This window comes from Nannobrachium achirus (genome assembly GCF_963921795.1).
Source record: "Nannobrachium achirus genome assembly, chromosome: 6".
Taxonomy (NCBI): domain Eukaryota; kingdom Metazoa; phylum Chordata; class Actinopteri; order Myctophiformes; family Myctophidae; genus Nannobrachium; species Nannobrachium achirus.
The window spans coordinates 65,678,515-65,696,481 of record NC_137815.1 but is presented as its reverse complement, the minus strand read 5'-3'; the positions used below and the strand labels follow the sequence as shown (position 1 = coordinate 65,696,481).

The following is a 17,967-nucleotide window of genomic DNA, read 5'->3' as shown; positions in this document are numbered from 1 at the left end:
TTCTCCTTTTTAATATTAACCTCTTGAACACTAGTGTCCAAATTCTGAGAACTTTAGCCAAAAATAGCAGATCATTTTGGCAAACAGGTTTCGTAAAGAGGGTAAAAAGAGCAGACTAAGTACACAGTGAAGGGTCAAGTTTATTAAACTTGACGGTTCAAGTGTTTAAATATCTGAAAACACAAATTGACATGAACCCAAAATACACTGAGAAACTATTGTATCTATGGGTTGTAGGGGGTCCCTGCTTCATCCCTCTCTCGACTAAGGGGTCCTTGGCCTGAAAATGTTGAAGACCCCTGCATTAGAGACCATCAGTTTGACCATTATGCATAAATAACTTAACATGGAAACAAACGGATAATCATTTTAAACAATGATCAACTTTATTATTCACACAAACATAAAAATATGATACAAACCGAAGGTCGGACGAACACAGAGAGAAAATTAAAAACAAGGAAAAAATAGAAGGTTGTGATTGGACGAGGAATAGCAGCGCTTCAGTCTTTGAAGGTGGCGTGGAGGTGAGCTTTGAACGCTGAAACATACAAGAAAACGACATTAATATGTGGAAACCTTTTCATCATCATATTTCAACTTTTTATGTTTCTTGGACTTTATCATACACAGGGGTTAAAGCAAAAAAAAAAAAGATTTTCAGACCATGTCCCAATATGTGATTTTAGAAACATGGCGCGCACAGTAGGGCATTCACCAAATATTCGAATATCAAAGTCACTATTCGATGTTGTTCACCCGAGTCGAATATTCGCTTATTTTTATTGTTTTCTCTTTAAAAGGATCCCTGGCTAATACGACAAATATGCCTTAATACATTATAATTGTCCTCTATAACTACAATGTAAAATTAAAAACACCTCAATTATTTTATTTCTTCTAGAAATTGCTAATCTTTCACTCAATAGGGGAAATGCCTGTCGCAAGTTGATGATGTCATAAATGTCATGTGTGATCTATCCCTATGGAATTTATGGCAAAAATGTAAAGATAACACATTTGAAATATTGATTTGATGGTCATATTAACCATATAAAGTATTAAGTTTGTTTTTATTTTCACATGCATGCCATAAATTCCCACACAGATTTAATACACAGATTTAATGTGTTGATGTTTACCTTCCTGGTTGTCCCACATCTCAGCAGCAGCAGTATTCAAAGGACTGTCATTGTTTGGTTCTGGGAAGAAGAAACGACGACGATACAATTAATTCAACAATGCGTTGTGAGCTTAAAAAGGCATCCCCACATTTAGAACAAGGGAAAGTTCTCATTCTGCTACTCTGCCACCAAAATGTGGAATGCTGACTAGGGATGGGAAAATACACGATATTATCGTTTATCGTGATAAAAAACACTCACGATAATCGTATCGTGGAGATTTAACATATCGTGATATCGTCCTCCGTCATGCACTGGGATCAATTCACCTTTTATTTGCCGAGCTGCATATCCAGTACCACTTAAACCTCTAAAATTGGTAAAAGGTACTTATAAATTATAATATACGTACTTAAGTCTTTTTTTCACTCTCAATCAAATGTCTTTGCCAAAAAATAGCCGATCTACAAGCTCACAACGCGTCGTTGTGAGCTTGTAGATCTGCTATTTTTTGGCAAATGTTCTGCCCCAGGATAATGGATTTTGATTATCGCGATATCGTCAATTGTGATTTATTTTGTCACAATAGTCGCGATATGAAATATTCATATCGTCCCATCCATTAAAAAGAAACTGTCCTGAAAGAAAAGCAGAGTTTGACGTTATACAGTTATTTTCCATATTGCTCTGGGATTGTTGTAGTAGGTTATCGTCCTTTCCCAACAGTTACCTTTCCCAGTACAGACTGTATGGAAAGCAAAATGGGCTTAATGTCATACAGAGCAGAACATTTTTTTCCTTCAGGATGTGCAGACAGATAAAACCCTGGTTATATTAACTTAGTTATCTAGTTAATAGTATTTACCTCTATCCCAGTAGACTCCTTATAGACAGCAGTATAGAATAGAATAGAAATTGGGCCACTTCCTTCAGATGTTCTCAAACTTTTGCAATTTCGAGGAACCCCATAACTCTGTGTGTAACCAAATTTGGTTCCATTTGTACACTCAGATTTACCACCCGATTTACACACCCATAACGGGCTATTTGGAACCCCCTGAAGGAACCACAAGCCCACTTTGAGACCCCTGGTGTAGTTGTTTCCAGTGAGCCAACATGCAATATATCAGCACCCAGACCAAATGGAACAGAGCCTTCAATATATTCTGTATAGACAGCGTATAGAGTTATTTACCTCCCAGTAGACTCTGTATAGACAGCAGTATAGACCTAACGTCGTACAGGGCAGACCATTTGTCCTTCAAGATGTCCAGACAGATGAATCCTTGGTCGTCAACGTTCGGATGAAAACAGGAAGTGACGAATTTGACCCGAGGTGCTTTGTAAGGATACCCGCTGGGGAACTCCAGCGATAGTTTGTAGCGTAAACCCTCGTATACCTGAAATACACAATATATACATGAATTGTTAACACTTATGTTGCAATGATTTTTTCTCTTCAATGTCTCGCGTTGCCATGGTTACCATAGACTTCCATGTAATTGTGCAATTGTGTAAAAAGTGCACGCCCATGCCTAGATGATGCACCACGTGTGTAGATGCTGTTCACAGCTTTCAAACAAAAAAATCCGCTTGGAAATCCGTTCAGGCATTCATGATTTATGGGCCATTATGTTTTCTTCAGATGTAAACAAACATGGCTGCCATGTTTGAAAGAATGGGTTGGTATGGGGGTTAAACATGCAATTTCACGATCGCGATCATGCCTAACACATTTCTGGAGGTCCAAAAACATTTTTTTCAAAAATGGCCCAAACTCGGGAAACTCTGGGTTGGCACAGCGTTGGTATCAATACAAACTCGGGAAACTCGGGGTTGGCACCAGATGTGTTAATATAGAGATTCATTGCAGAATTCATTAAAACCTGCTTGAAAAGGTATGTTGGTCTAAATGGTACGTTACTCCTTTTTATTTTAGTTTTTGTAGATGGTTGTAACATGAAACATAACCACAAAAACCAACATGAAATAGAATGATACTGCTTGTAAAAGAATTGCGATATATTTATCCATATCGTCCACCCCTATGAGCAATAAACCTACAACTGAACATAACATTACTATAATGTTAGGTTACATTAGTTACGTACGGTTCCTTGCGCTCCATCGATAGTTCCGATCCATTTGAACAAGTTTTCCGACTCTGGAAACGCAGATATGCCCTTATCTCCCGACATCTGAAATACAGTTAAAAACAACATTAATACAAAAACAATACAATTCAACAACAACCATACACTAACCAGTAAGACTCCCTAATCTGGAGATAAGCGACCGTTACGTCGCATACACAAACTTTAGAAGGCAATTGTAGCCAATCAGGAGGGAATATGGGAAATAGGATAGACAGTGATGTCATTACGTGCGCATCCCGCATCAAAAACTCATTCAAGTCGCCCAGGGACTCATTCATGTCATGGTCCTGGGGTCCCGGGGATGCGCCTCCATTGGAGTCCATGTTAAAATAATTTACCGGGTCGTGGTAAAAGAAAAACATTTTAAAATTCCACAGACACCACCATTGTTCATGGTTGAAAGCATCCTACGTTACCCTACGTTAACACAAATAAAATCCACGTAGAAAGTCTTAAACAGGCGATAGAAACGTCAATGTTTTGATTCCACCGACGTCCGATGCCATTTTGCGCGCCCGAATTCATTAGGGGCACATGTTTTAGTAGTTCTAAGTTCAAACATTAGCCAAATTGTAAAATAAATATAAGAAATAGGCAAACATTTTGAAAATAGCCGATCTACAAGCTCACAGCGCTCGAAAACATTGAGGACTCATAAAACTTTTCTGGGACCCATTTGAATGACCACCTGTGGGTCCCGGGACCCATTACATTGAAAACCTAGTAACATCACTGGATAGATCCATGTTGATGACATGACTTTAGGGATACTGTGTATCGCTCGGCCTGACGGTGGCACTAGAAGGGGGCCATGTGAGAAATCAGGGGCAGAGGTTGTGATTTGGCAGCCAAGGAGTGTGTGCGCAAAGTTTGGCATGGATAGGGGCAACGGTGGCGGAGATAAGAGTAGGGGCAAAAGTGTGACGTGACGGACATAGGGAGGGACAGCCAGTGGAGCTTGTGATCGTAACTTCATCAGTGGAAAAGTGTGAAAAACTGACACACCTGTGTCAAATAAATACATTCTCTACTGATTTGTCTTAGATTAAATATTTAAAGAGGTGGTGCCATAGTTTTGTACGTTTCTGTTTTGTATGTGGTTTATTACTCTAATAGATCCCCAGGTGTGGTTATAATGTGCAAATTTCCTTCCCTGTGTATTTTTTGGTTTCTTTCTTCTGAAAGCCACTAAGTCAAAAGGCCCGATAGAAAAACACTGAGTTAATGACATCATAAACTCTTCCCCTCCCCTTATACCATTCACCCAACACTGTGGGTGCGGCCAACTTCATCTGAGCCACCAGCACCACGCACCTGACAACCATACTTAATGAACTGGTGGGTGTGGCCACATAAAAACATAATTCTAACTCTTTCTGTAAATTTATTTGGAAAAAAAACTTCCTTTAAGTATAATCATAATACCTGATCATGTTTAGGGGGGGATAAAAAATCATGGCACCCCATCTTTAAATATACTGAGCTGGAAAGACAGGGAGAGCCCTGTTACTGAACAAACACTAACAATATACGGTAGAGGAAAATGGATAAACATTAAGAGAATTCATAAACTACAACTGTCACAGTGGTGGTAGGGCGCGCTCGCGGCCTCGCGTGTGTGTGTGTATCTTACCATCAGTGTCATCAGCTCCTGCTGCAGTCTGCAGAGGGGAAGAGGAGAGATTAATGGGTTTTTAGCATAGATATAAAAACCTAGATCGTTGGGGCAAATCCGATACTTCCGTGACCATGAGAGCGAAGGTCCGTTTCTCAATGGATTTGTCATCTAGGAGAGTTATTACCGGTAAACACATTTGGCCAGGGTGTATTTTTTTTTTTTTAAATGGCGGGGGAAATGTTTGACAGCTAGGGTAATTTTCAGTCTCATTCAGGAAAAAATGACTCCCAAAAAAATCTGCTTTAAGTGGGATGTGAGGCGTCAAACATTTTCCCCACCATTTTGAAAAATACACCCCGGACACATTTTTTTTTAATAACCCTCCTAGATGACAAATCCATTGAGAAACGGACCTTGGCTCTCGTGGTCACGGAAGTGCCATAAATGACCCACCTATAGACACCTCATTCGCCGCTGGATAGTCAGAGGTGCGGAAGGCATGCTGCCACTCAAAGTGACTACTGGCCAATCACAATTCCTACAGTATATCCTAAGGCTATATATATATATATATATTATTGAACTTAAGTCTCCATGGCATGAGTAATCAAAAGAGAAAAAGTCATTTGGGGGGTGAACTACTCCTTTAACAGTTGCCCATCCTTTTTTACCACCGTGTCAACCTTTCCATGTCTATGGTTTTGTGGTTTGGTCAAGCTACAGCGTACTCAACCAGGGTTAGCCAGCGTAGCCATTTAGCAGGTTCCCTTCATCCAGAGTGTTGTACATTAAGCAAGGTAAACACACAGAATGAATGCAGAGTGACAGTGAGTGTAGTAATATACATCGATTCAAGCAAGATAAAATATCATCACAAAATATTTGTAAGTCCTAATGTGAAAAGGAGAAGTGTGAAAGGAGCCCCTAACTCTAGCGCTGTTCCATAAACAATGAACATAATATGTACAATTATGATGTTCTAGTAATATTGTTCCTGAAATCAGTCGTGGGCCGTGGCGACAGATAACTTCACCTGGGCTAGAGAGTAGGGCAGGGCAATGAACCAAAACATATGAAAAAATAATATTTCGAACCAATAACCCACTTAATCTTTCTCATGTAGGTTAATCGAATAACCGAGCCCTTGGTACAGCTGTATTGTTAGTATGCGTCAGTACTATGGGGAGAGTATTATTACTATGGTGACAATACTGTTACGATCGATCGATAAATCGATAGATGCTTATTTGTCCTTGCGGAAATTCTTTTTGCACCAAGCAGTCATCAGGACACAAAATCACAACATATAACACACAACACAATACATGAATGAAAAGACAGTTCACTGACAACATGATACAAAACAGGCTATGGTTCTTGGTGACAGAAACCCTTGGCAGAGCTGTGTTAGCAATAGTATGGTGACACTATGGTTACTATGGATACCTCTTGGTGACAGAGCCCTTAGCAGAGCTGCCGCTGGCCTCACTGCCCTTCAGAGATGATGTGTTGGATGAGGCAGCAGCTGGGTCCATGTTCTGAGACGCCATCTTTAGGTTTATACACTGCGGAGACATTATTTTTGATTATTATTAATGATGATCATAAATCCTAACAGGTCCATGTTCTGAAACACCAAACTTTACAAGACCTTATTATTTAAAATTATTAATCATGCCGATCCATGTTCTATAACCTTTATGTTTTCACACTGGAGACATTATATAGTTAGCTATGATTGGTATAAGGCTATGTAAATGGTGTTTGGTTCAATTGGTTGACCTTAAAATATTATCTACGCGACAATAACTACATGGTTGTATATAGAGTGAATACATATGTATACTATATGCATGTATTATTTAAGGTTGTCTTTGTTTTCTTCTGTACCGGTTGTTCTTCTATGCCCTGTATGTAACTTTTACTGCTGTCTCACCTGCCTGAATTTACCCCACAGGATCAATAAAGGTGGTAGATACCTAGCCTGGCTTGGCCAGACTATATACTAACTAACTGCAGTATACCCCACCTTGTTTTAACATGGGTGGATTGTTTAGCTGTGCTAGGCTAGTAGATACCCAATACCAATCAATTATCTATGAAAACTACATGATCGATCTGCTTTAGAAATGTACAGATACAAATGTTTCCTTCCCAATACCCACAACTTTACACAAATGTTTTAGGACAGTGGTTCTCAAAGTGTGGTCCAGGCAGGGACCCTCGGGATTCCTTTAGGGGTTTCCTAGCCTTACATTAATCTTCCCCTGTAGTAGCTTCTGCTTTGATGACGTCTATGGCTACAGACGTCATCAAAGCAGAAGCTACTACAGGAGAGAATTAATGTAAGGCTAGGGTTTCCAAAATGTACCCTTACAAGTCTGTAAATCTGAGAGTGTACTGTACAAATGGAACAAAATGGACTGACAGAGCTCACAACACGAGCTTGTAGATTGGCTATTTTCTGACCATACAAATCTGATCTGATCACTTGGGAATAACAGTGTAGACTGTAGTCCTACAGTAGGTCACAAAGATCAGATTTAATAACAGTGTGCACTGTGCATTGTATTGTGATTATATTGTAATAATATCTAATGCTGTGTTTATGTTAGCAGCTAAAAGTTGTAGACTTGCATGAATGAAATACAAAACACGGATGAACCCCTTTAAGGGCATAATATGTAGCCGATCTACAAGCTCACAACGCGTCACACAGTGAAACATTTTGAGCTTGTAGATCTGCTATTTTGTCCAACTTTAGCACATAAAGCCGTGTTTGGGTTAGCATCTACGGTTAGCATAGCAACAACACTTAAAAAACATCGGAGGAATCAAACGTCATTCAACCAATAAAAAAAAAAAATGAATAGAAGATGAAAGATGCAACAAAGCGCGTTATGAATGAAACCATAATTAACAAGAATGATAATTAAATCAGAATAATAGAGACTCACGAGGAGCAGGAAGTTTCAGTGGCTCTTCAAACACACGTCGATTTCAAACGGAGACTATTCCCCGCCCCCCGGTTTAAATCAACCAATGACTGACTCCCTCTGGACCGACGCGGCCAATCAGCGCGCGGGACTACAAAACAAAGCAGCGCGGCTCCGATTGGCTCGAGGCCAACGCCCCTCCCCCCCAACAACCGGCCACCAGGAAGTGACGTTTTATAAAAAATGAAGAGACAAAAGAGGACAAAAGTCTTAAAAGTTAAATTAAAGTTGATCTGTAAATATAATAAATACGCTTTAATGAATCATGATAAATATACAAACGTATCAAAAATCATATATAAAATATAACAGATATAATACAGAAATAATATTTTTGTTTAATAATCTTATTTTTTTAATATATATATTTTTTTATTGACAAAATATCACAGTACATACAAATAGAACAGGACAAAAAGCAGTCACATTACAATACAATTAAGGAATACAAAGAAAATTAAAATAGAAATCAAATAAATAAGCTCGAGGTTATTTGTAAATATATTTGTATATTTATCTCGTGCACAAAATGCACTCTAGTGACGTCAAGGGCTGTGCTGTGAGTCTATGGGATTTATGGCTCTTTGAAGTGAGCCGGATCTCTGGGATCCGTTCCTTTCAAAGAGCCGTTCAAAAGACTGGCTCATTCTACTAGTTACTTTGTAGATTTTGATTATAATTACAAATAACTTCAACCCTATACATTTATTTTGGACATATAGGTACAAACCTGCCATTTGAAAATAGCCGATCTACAAGCTCATAATGTGTCGCGTTGCGACACATTGTGAGCTTGTAGATCTGCTATTTTCAAATGATTTTTCTACATTTTACTCATTGGAAAACCGGTGAAACAGGACATTCTGCATAATGAGTAGAGTACTTTCTACTATTGGTACCTACAGTTTGATACCAATACTTTTTTACTCAAGTACATTAACATTCCCAAATTCTACTTGATTGCAGTATTGATATTTTTACTAAAGAAATTGAGTACTTTTCCCACCACTGTTCATTAGAAAGGAACGGCTCCCTACTGTGAACCGAATCATATCGTTCATTTCAAAGAGCCGTTCAAAAGACTCGATTCGTTCGCGAACGTCACATCTCTAGAGTCTATCTGCGTGCGCCGGAAGTTACCGTCTCTAGTTCTTCGTTAGCGGCTAACGGCTAAAACAGAGAACACATGAGAGCAGAATATTAGTTTTATAGTAAATATTAAAACATATTAGTTCGTTGTTATTGTTGTTGGAGGGTTTATACGTTTAAAATGAACGCTCCGCCCGCCTTTGAGTCGTTCCTCCTGTTTGAGGGAGAGAAGAAGATCACCATCACTAAAGACACCAAGGTCCCTAATGCCTGTTTGTTTACTTTAAATAAAGAAGATCACACCCTGGGAAACATTATCAGGCAGTAAGTTTATTATTATTATAGTTGTTATTAGTATTATTATTATTATTATGTGTACATTATAAAGAATGTCACACCCAGTCACCCAGGGAAACATTATCAGGCAGTAAGTTTATTGTAGTTATTACATTAAATAAAGAAGATCATACGCTAGGAAACATTATCAGATCGTGCTAGGAACCGTTATATAGTGTTTATTCGATATCAAACTTACACCTACAGATGTAGACCTCTGTAGGTCTACAATACATCTTATCAATAAACATTCCTCAATGTTTATTTGATAATTAGTTTGAAACACCTTACCGAGCATCACCACGAAAGCGTGGGGTGGCTCAAAGTAGCTGACAGAGTACAGCATCTTGCAATGGGCCTGGTGTACAAGATACACTACACCTCCAAGATCCCCATGTACCTGACAAACTACTTCTTAAAGGTCAAGGATGCTCACGATCATAACACCAGAGGCAGCTCCACTAATCATCATCAGCGTAGATTTAACACTAAACAAGGCGCTAACTCGTTCTCCTGCTATACCATCAACATGTGGAACGCCCTTCCACAAGCCCTAAAGGAGAGCAAATCCCTAGCCTCCTTCAAAATTGGTATGAAAAGTCACCTTCAGACAGCAGCTACCCGTGACTTGTAAACAGACTAAGCCCCCATGCTCCCCCCCCCCTTTTTCCTTGTATTCTGCCTTTTGTATTTGATGTTATGCTTTTGAAACTGATATTATCCTAGATAAAGTACTATGTTCTATCCGTCTGTCTTTCAATGTTATATGAGATACTTAAAGTGTGGTTCCTGTGGAAATAAGCCTCGGCTTTCTAGGATCTCCTTTTAGTTGACCTTGTACCAGTGATTTGTACTGTCATGAAACTGTACTTTTTTCTATTGCAAACTTCTAATAAATTCTTCAATCAAAAAAAAAAAAACACACACACACAGTAGTTTGTAGCAGTTGTTCTCAACCTTTCACTGGGTTCAAATATTTTGAAAATAGCAGATCTGTTTCGAGGCGTTGTGAGCTTATAGATCGGTTATTTCCCAATTTATTTCCTCTTTATTATTATTTGACAATTGGCCGGGGCTGCATTAAAAGTGGTATCACTGCATCTGTACTCACTCATCCAGTGATTAATTGGTAACTTGGTTCACATACATTTACTCAAATTGTGAAGGTTCTGGCAGCATGTGTTTAGTCAAAGATGTCCACTTTGTCACCTAACGGACTACATTCTCTCCTCTTCCTTCAGTGGGCACATACATAGGCCTACTACTGTATGAGGCACAACTGACAGAAGTCATTAATTACCCCACACCATGTGTGCCCATACATACGATACAGTATGTGCTCACTGAATCAAGGAAGTGATAGGCCTACAAATGCTGCCGCACAACAGGCTCCCGACATGGTAGAGCATGAAGGTTCTCAGTTCGATCCCAGCTTCCCCAAAGTCAGTGTCAAAGTGTCCTTGAGCAAGACACTGACCCCTAACCCCTAACTGCTCCTGATGAGCCTGTTGGTGCCTTGCATAGTTTCCTACGCTGTCGGTGTGTAGATAGATAACTTTATTATCCCACGGGTTAAATTCAGTTGCCCAGAGGCAGCACAGCAGTTAAGGTTACAAGTTACAGAGAAGTAAGAAAAAGAAAAAGAGTACTGTAGTGTACAGTCCAAAGAGCAAGCACAAAAAAAGATAAATAAAACATAAAGTGTCGAAAGCTATTGCAAAAAAAAAAGAAGAAGAAGAATATTTACATTCAACGCTGTGTGAATGTAATGCTGCACCTTGTAAAGCGCTGTGGATAAAGCCAAAGGTGTTATCTAAATGCACCATTTACTAAAATGCACCATTTGGAACATATGAAATGTGTGTATTACCACAGTCCGCCCCAGACAGCTGTTGGAGGACCCCCAGGTTCTGTTTATAATATACAAAATATATTCTGTAATATAATGCAGTGGTTCCCAAACGTTTTAGCTCGAGACCCATTTGATTGTTTCTTTTCAGTGTTTGGGGAAAAGTGATAAATGTATAATGTACATATGTATTCTATACTCCCCACCCTTGCAGACAGCTGTTGAAGGACCCTCAGGTTCTGTTTGCGGGGTACAAAGTCCCTCATCCTCTGGAACACAAGATCGTCATCAGAGTCCAAACTACGCCCGACTATAGCCCACAGGTAAACATAAAAATACACCCTAAAATACACTGTGTGTTTACTTTTCAATTAGTCTAACATTCATTAGAAGGAGTCTAACATTCATTAGAAGGACAATATGGGTCACCAGAATGTCTACTATACTGTTGAGCTATAATTATAATATAATAATAATAAGAGATGGCCTAAATAAAGTTGAGTTGAGTTGTTTGAGCAGAAGATGAATTGCAATTTTACTTGATGCCGTACCTCAAGTCAACCAGTAGGTGTCCTACTAGACTACAGAGTGTAAATGTGTCATTAGAAGAGCAGGGAGACCAAAGCACTGTAGGCCATGGATCTTCAACGTTTTTTCCAGTCCCAGCATTGTGAGCTTGTAGAGCTGCTATTTTTGGCTAAAGTTCTCCACAGAATAGGGATGCAAGGGTTCAAGTTGTTAATTTAAAAGAATTATTCTATCACACAAGGATTTGGCGGCCCCCCTGTAGTAACTCTGAGGACCACCTAGGGATCCCGGACCCCCTGTTGCTTTATAGACAGTAGTATTTTGAAATGGATTCTTTGTCACACATGGAGCCAGAGTACTGTCATTATCAATGTAGCCAAGATACAACAGGCAGAGACATTCATATACAGCAATATTAAAAGACACGACAAACATTAAATAAAGAAATCACAATCTTGAACAAAAGTGTTGGAAACCATTGCCCTGAATTGACTCGAAGAAGGAAGTGAACTGATTTTTAAGAACTTCTGGAGCTCATTCCAAGCAGAAGGAGCACTGATAGAGAATGGGAGAGTGTTTTTGTGCAGGTCTTTCAGTCCGAGTGTACAGTATCAAAAAAGCAACTGGGTTTTGGGTTAAGGCAGCGGAAGCTTGTGATTGGCTGCGCGGAGGTGCCGAAAGTCAGTAAAACTAACGCTTTTGAATGCTAACCTGCCGACGCTGGTGAACGCTAACCTGGTGAATGTTAAACTGGTCGGACCTGTTTAACCCAGTTGCTTTTTTGATACACTCGGACTGAAATACCTGCAAGAAACACTCTCCCGAGAGAGAACGCTTCCTTGCCTAACTCTTTCTGAGCAAACGGAACCACGAGCGGTCTGGTAGAGAACTAGAGACTAGGCTAGGGTTCTGACCAACTAAACTATTAACTGTCTTAACTGTGTAACTGTGTCTTGTTGTGTACAGGAGGCGTTCACCAACGCCATCACAGATCTGATCTCAGAGCTGTCGCTGCTGGAGGAGCGCTTCAGAGTGGCCATCAAGGACAAGCAAGAAGGCATCGAGTAAACACAGCCTCGCCATTGGCTGATGTGGAGCCAACATGGCCTCCCCAGCGAATGAACAGCCTCGCCATTGGCTGCTGTGGAGCCAACATGGCGAGGGGGGACGTTTTGACCTCTGCTTACTGAAAACGACACGTTATGTTGAGCTGTTTGCTCGTTTGTTTTTGACCATCGAATGAGGTTGATGTTTCAGTTGTTAGGATTATTGTTGATAAAATATGTTTTTGTTTTTATATATCTGACGTTTATTCACATTAAAATGTCTTAAAACACATTGAAATGGCTTTTTTGAATAGTTTCATAATTGGATTAATTAACCCATTGAAACCGGGAAGGCATCTGTGTCAATATAGAATTTAGTGTTAGCTATTCAAAAGTAGCAGATATATAGCCGGACTATAAGCCGCGTCTTTTTTCCCATGTTTTGAAATCTGCGGCTTATACAACGGTGTGGCTTATATAGAGATTTTTACAGCCAACGGCCAGTTAGTTCGTTTTACTATGGTCTTTAACTCTCCCAACGCTTTGAACGTTCACGTTCGCCCGATTTCGCAAGACCTCTCCGCCAATACGGCGCTCGTTCGGTTCGTTCGTCTGATGACTGTAAGCTGATGAGGGGTCGCGCGGCCGTCTACTGTAAACACATTTTCCGCGGTGATGGTGTAAAAAATCCATTATGCGTTAACATCAACGGAGAACAATTCACTTCCTTGTTGATTTCTCTGGCTCTGAGGCGCTGTGGCCAGTGACTGGTCTTCTTCTTCTTCAACACATAACAGGCAAATTCACATTCATTCTCGCATGACGCCGCCCTCTGCTGCCTGGCAGACCAAAGTGCACTATTGCACAACCCAAAAAAATAAAAATAAATAAATAAATGTCTGTCTGTCTATCTACTATAACGTCGCAAAGGTAAGCCGCTTTTTGATGGCACCAGACCCAATAAATAAATAAATAATCTGGCAGTAGGAGAGTTAACAAGGATTTATATATATAGAGAGAGAGATTTTAGCTAGCGGCCACCAGGGGGCGCTCTAGCGGGAAGCAAGAAGGACACCTGCGGCTTATAGTCAGGTGCAGCTTATATATGTAAACATTTGTTGTTTTGTTCTAAATTTAGCTGGTGCAGCTTATATTCAGGTGCAGCTTATAGTCCAGCAATTATGGTAAACTCACAGCACGTCACTTCGTGCCAAGCTGCAAGCTTGCCTTGTACATCTGCTATTTTTGAAAATTTGTGAAATATCTTGAAAGTGTGAGTACTACTAATTTAGAAGGCATTTTAATATATTAAAATCACATGATCCTGTCATAACAGCTGAACATCAGGTGAAATACCGGTATATCTAATGTAATAGATCAAGTGAACATTAGGTGAATATGGCTGATCTAATAGTCATAAGATGGATTAAAGTTATTTGGCTTCCATAAAAGTCAGCATGTCTTCTATGTAAGCGATCTACTGCACCAAAAACAGCCGATCTACAAGCTCACAACACTTTGCAGTGTGACATGTAGTTTGTAGATCATTAGTTTAAGATGAAAGATGTTTTGAAGCGGTCACGCGGGGACTGCCCATAAGCCCGAAGGTTCATTAGTCCGAATTTAGTTAGGGTTACTGAGGTTAGGGTTAGAGTTGCCAGTTGGGCATAGTATTCTTAACAAATTCAGACTAATGAACCTTCGGAACAATGCCATGGCACCCGGTCACACTAGCAACAGAATTGATCAGAAGGTTTTTCTTGGCCCGAAAATCGTGAAAACTAAAAAAAAGTTCAACTAAAACTGACTGATGGCAGCCAGCACATTTAAATTATAATGATAAATAATTATGATAGTGAAATTATAAGTATTTGTCAAATGTTTGTCAAGATAAGGGCCACGGATGTTGGGCTGGCCAAAAAAGGGCAGGTGCCCAAGCACCAAAGGTGCCTGAATAATATGTAAAAACGAAAACACCACGGACACATTTGTCCATGTAAGGACATATTTATGACCCCTGGTTATGGTATGTGTAGCCTCTAAGTGGTTATGGTCCCTAACCACCAGCACTACAGAATAATACAGAGGTTCCTATGTTGTAATAAGCCTTGTCAAAGTCATCCCAGAATTACAAAGGCTCTGTTTGCGTAATATGAATATTTGCAAAAAAAAGAATTACTCGGATACATTTAGGCAGAGTAGGTGGCATGCGTTTGGTTTGGGACTGTGGGTAAGGATCAGGTCTAAAAAAGGTTATTTTCAAGGACCCCAGTATATATATTTGGCTGCAGATCCCCGTCCGAAAATATTTTGTGCCAGGGAATCCCATACAAGATTTGAGTTGTTAAAATGTTTCAAAACATAAGTGGTTTGAAAATAACCACTTGTTGCATAAAGATGCGTTGTAAGCATTTTAGAGAGCAAATCTCTCCAGTGACAAAATGGCAACTAAAGTGATCGAAAAATCAACCTAAGAACATTTTGCTTTGTAAAGGATCCTCCCGCTGGTCAGTAAGAACACTTTGAAGACTCTAGCAGGAGCACTCATTCAACCCCACTATGACTATGGAGTCCACGCATGGTAGCCTACTGTAGCAAGCCTGCAGCTGCTTTATGTATAATTGCGACCATCAGGTCGCAAGTTACTATAAAAAGCTCCACTGGCTGTCCCTCCGTCAGTCAGTCCCTCCATCTGTCCGTCACGCCACGTCACACTTTTGCCCCTATACTCTTATCTCCGCCACCGTTGCCCCTATCCATGCCAAACCTTGCACACACACTCCTTGGCTGGCAAATCACAACCTCCGCCCTGATTTCTCACATGGCCCTCTTCTAGCGCCACCATCGCCGATTTTTGCAAAACACATTTTTGGACACTGCTCCTACAGATTTTGGCCTAAAATCACGCAAAGCGGTATACAGTATCTCTAAAGTCATGTCATCAACTTGGATCTCTCCCATTTCCCATATTCCCTCCTGATTGGCTTCGATTGCCTTCTAAAGGGCAATCGAAGCGACCCGACGGTCGCTTATCTCTTACTGGTGTTAGCAAACTTGTTAATGATATATTCAATCAATCAGAAAAAAAGCCCAACTATGAATGAAAGACAGAGAAGAGTTTATTATGAAGTGTGATTATTGATCAACTGCAGCAAACTGTCAGGTTTTATGCATTTATTTACATTCATGTTGTGAAGTCTAGCAGCTTCCTTTACATAATGACACAATTACACGTGTTGATGAGGTTTCATTAGCATAACGCTAATGAGACTGTATAATGAGTTAATCAAGTCACAATTATCAAGTAGCAATATATACTGTATATGTACAGCAAATACATGAGATATATTTACAGTCAGTGAATATATAATGTTCATACAGGTGATGAGCTAATGGTAGGGGTGTGTGTGTGTGTGTGTGTGTGTGTGTGTGTGTGTGTGTGTGTGTGTGTGTGTGTGTGTGTGTGTGTGTGTGTGTGTGCGCGTGTGCGTGTGTGCGTGTGTTCGCGTGCGTGTGACCATGAGAGACTGACTGGTGCTACTACTATACAGGCACTGATTAACGGCATGCTTTATTTCAGGGGTCTTCAACGTTTTCAGGCCAAGGACCCCTTAGTTGAGAGAGAGATGAAGCAGGGACCCCCACAACCTGTTCATAGATTCCATATAGTTTCATCGTTTGACAGCATAATCATCAGTGAATTTTGGATTCATGTCAATTTGTGTTTTCAGATATTTAACCACTTGAATACCGTCAATACTTAATAAACTTGACCTTTCACTATGTACTTAGTCTGCTCTTTTCCCCCTCTACACCAAACCTCTTTGCCGAAAATAACCGATCTGCGAGGCGTTGTGAGCTTGTAGATCTTCCATTTTTGGCTCTTAGAATATGGACACTAGGGTTCAAGTGCATGCATATAAAAACATATAAATGTATACGTTAACGTATAAAATTAAATAAAAAGTTCCTATCACACAAAGATTTTGCGTCCCCCCCGTAGTATCTCTGAGGACCCGCCTAGGGGTCCCGGACCCCCGGTTGAAGACCTCTGCTCTACATGTGCGTGACGTGTTCTTGTACATTCGTGTGTCTATCGTAACGCATTTCACAACAATCGACGCAGGTTTTGCAGCAGCAGACGTGTGTCTGGGTGCATGTGTGTGACCGCTGCTGCGTGTAAACTATTGTGAGACAATATTTCCTTGGATGTTTATGTTGTTAAAGGACCGCGTCACCCGTTTTCAATCTCAACTTCATATTTTGCTCTTCACTAATGCTCATTATAAGAGGGCACCATTTCTGTCTACTCACTCTGTTTCTCAGAGGAGGGCTGTGGACAGTTCAGAAACCCACCTAACAGTGACATCATCGATGCGGAAACCAAGCTTATTAGACATTTCTATTCCTGGATAACTAGCATGCTATATGGAAACCATTGATTTGTCTTAGGTCTTGTTTTAAAAAAAAAAGAAAGTATGCAGGTTTCTGAACTGTCCAGCCTTCCTCTGAGAGTAGACAGAAATGGTGACATATTTTAATGAGCATTAGTCAGGACCAATTATATGAAGATAGGTTGAAAATGCCTGTTAACATGTTGACATCATAGACTGTAAAAAAGTTATGGACAGAAGAAAGCCGTGACATCAATCATTGGTTTCTACAGACCCGGTTTCAAGCCACTTTTGCAACTCATTCAAATCCACCATTTTGGAGTCCATCCCACACACCCTGTCCTAATACAGCATTGGTTCTCAAAGTGGGGTCCGGAGAAAATAGCAGATCTACAAGATCACTGTGAACTTGTAGATCTGCTATTTTCTTATATTATTTGAGAATTTGGCCAATGTTTGACCAGTTTTTATAGTATAGTTTGTTCATTACTTTTTTATAAAGTAATGATTTCATTCTTTCTTTCTTTTCGGTATTAAAAGGTTCTTAAAAGTCCTTACATTGTCCTCTGGGAACCCCGCATGTGTTCATTCACGGTGTCAAAGACAATCTGATCTAGAAGCAACCTTCAAGCAGCTCAAGGTGTGTGAACATTCCAGTACTTTTGAAGTATTAAGAGTATATTAGTACAGTAATATGAATGTAATAAAGTACACACACACAGGAGCATAGACAAAGTGAAATGCATCTGACCACCTAACAGCCTCTCAGCTGCCTTGTCGAGTGGTCAGATGGGTGGTCCGCAAACACATTTTCTTTTCCAGAAAAAGTTT

The 17,967-nt window shown here is 40.0% G+C and overlaps 2 protein-coding genes across 2 annotated transcripts; one reads left to right on the top strand and one right to left on the bottom strand.

Annotated features, from left to right (window-relative positions):
• Positions 1–359: 359 nt before the first annotated feature.
• On the bottom strand, positions 360–7,894 carry ube2c (ubiquitin-conjugating enzyme E2C). The gene is made up of 7 exons (XM_080729105.1): positions 7,856–7,894; positions 6,345–6,463; positions 4,914–4,941; positions 3,236–3,322; positions 2,320–2,524; positions 1,143–1,202; positions 360–541 (listed from the first exon to the last, which is right to left on the bottom strand). Exons 2-7 carry the CDS (start codon positions 6,446–6,448, stop codon positions 504–506), a joined length of 522 nt encoding a protein of 173 aa, XP_080585231.1. The 5' UTR covers positions 6,449–6,463; positions 7,856–7,894; the 3' UTR covers positions 360–503.
• A 1,149-nt stretch (positions 7,895–9,043) lies between these two features.
• Positions 9,044–13,034, top strand: LOC308286514 (DNA-directed RNA polymerase II subunit RPB11). Its single transcript, XM_080727556.1, has 3 exons — positions 9,044–9,307; positions 11,383–11,491; positions 12,663–13,034. The coding sequence occupies exons 1-3, from the start codon at positions 9,165–9,167 to the stop codon at positions 12,762–12,764; spliced, it is 354 nt and encodes a 117-aa protein (XP_080583682.1). The 5' UTR covers positions 9,044–9,164; the 3' UTR covers positions 12,765–13,034.
• The last annotated feature ends 4,933 nt before the right edge of the window (positions 13,035–17,967 follow it).

Excerpts from the sequence above, each read along its gene's own strand:
- ube2c (XM_080729105.1), bottom strand. The coding sequence starts at position 6,448 with ATGGCGTCTCAGAACATGGACCCAGCTGCTGCCTCATCCAACACATCA. Across the intron at positions 3,323-4,913 it reads AGGAGCTGATGACACTGATG|ATGTCGGGAGATAAGGGCAT; the intron begins GTAAGATACACA and ends ACTGTATTTCAG. Across the intron at positions 542-1,142 it reads GATGTGGGACAACCAGGAAG|CGTTCAAAGCTCACCTCCAC; the intron begins GTAAACATCAAC and ends TGTATGTTTCAG.
- LOC308286514 (XM_080727556.1), top strand. The coding sequence starts at position 9,165 with ATGAACGCTCCGCCCGCCTTTGAGTCGTTCCTCCTGTTTGAGGGAGAG. Across the intron at positions 9,308-11,382 it reads CTGGGAAACATTATCAGGCA|ACAGCTGTTGAAGGACCCTC; the intron begins GTAAGTTTATTA and ends CCACCCTTGCAG. Across the intron at positions 11,492-12,662 it reads CGCCCGACTATAGCCCACAG|GAGGCGTTCACCAACGCCAT; the intron begins GTAAACATAAAA and ends TGTTGTGTACAG.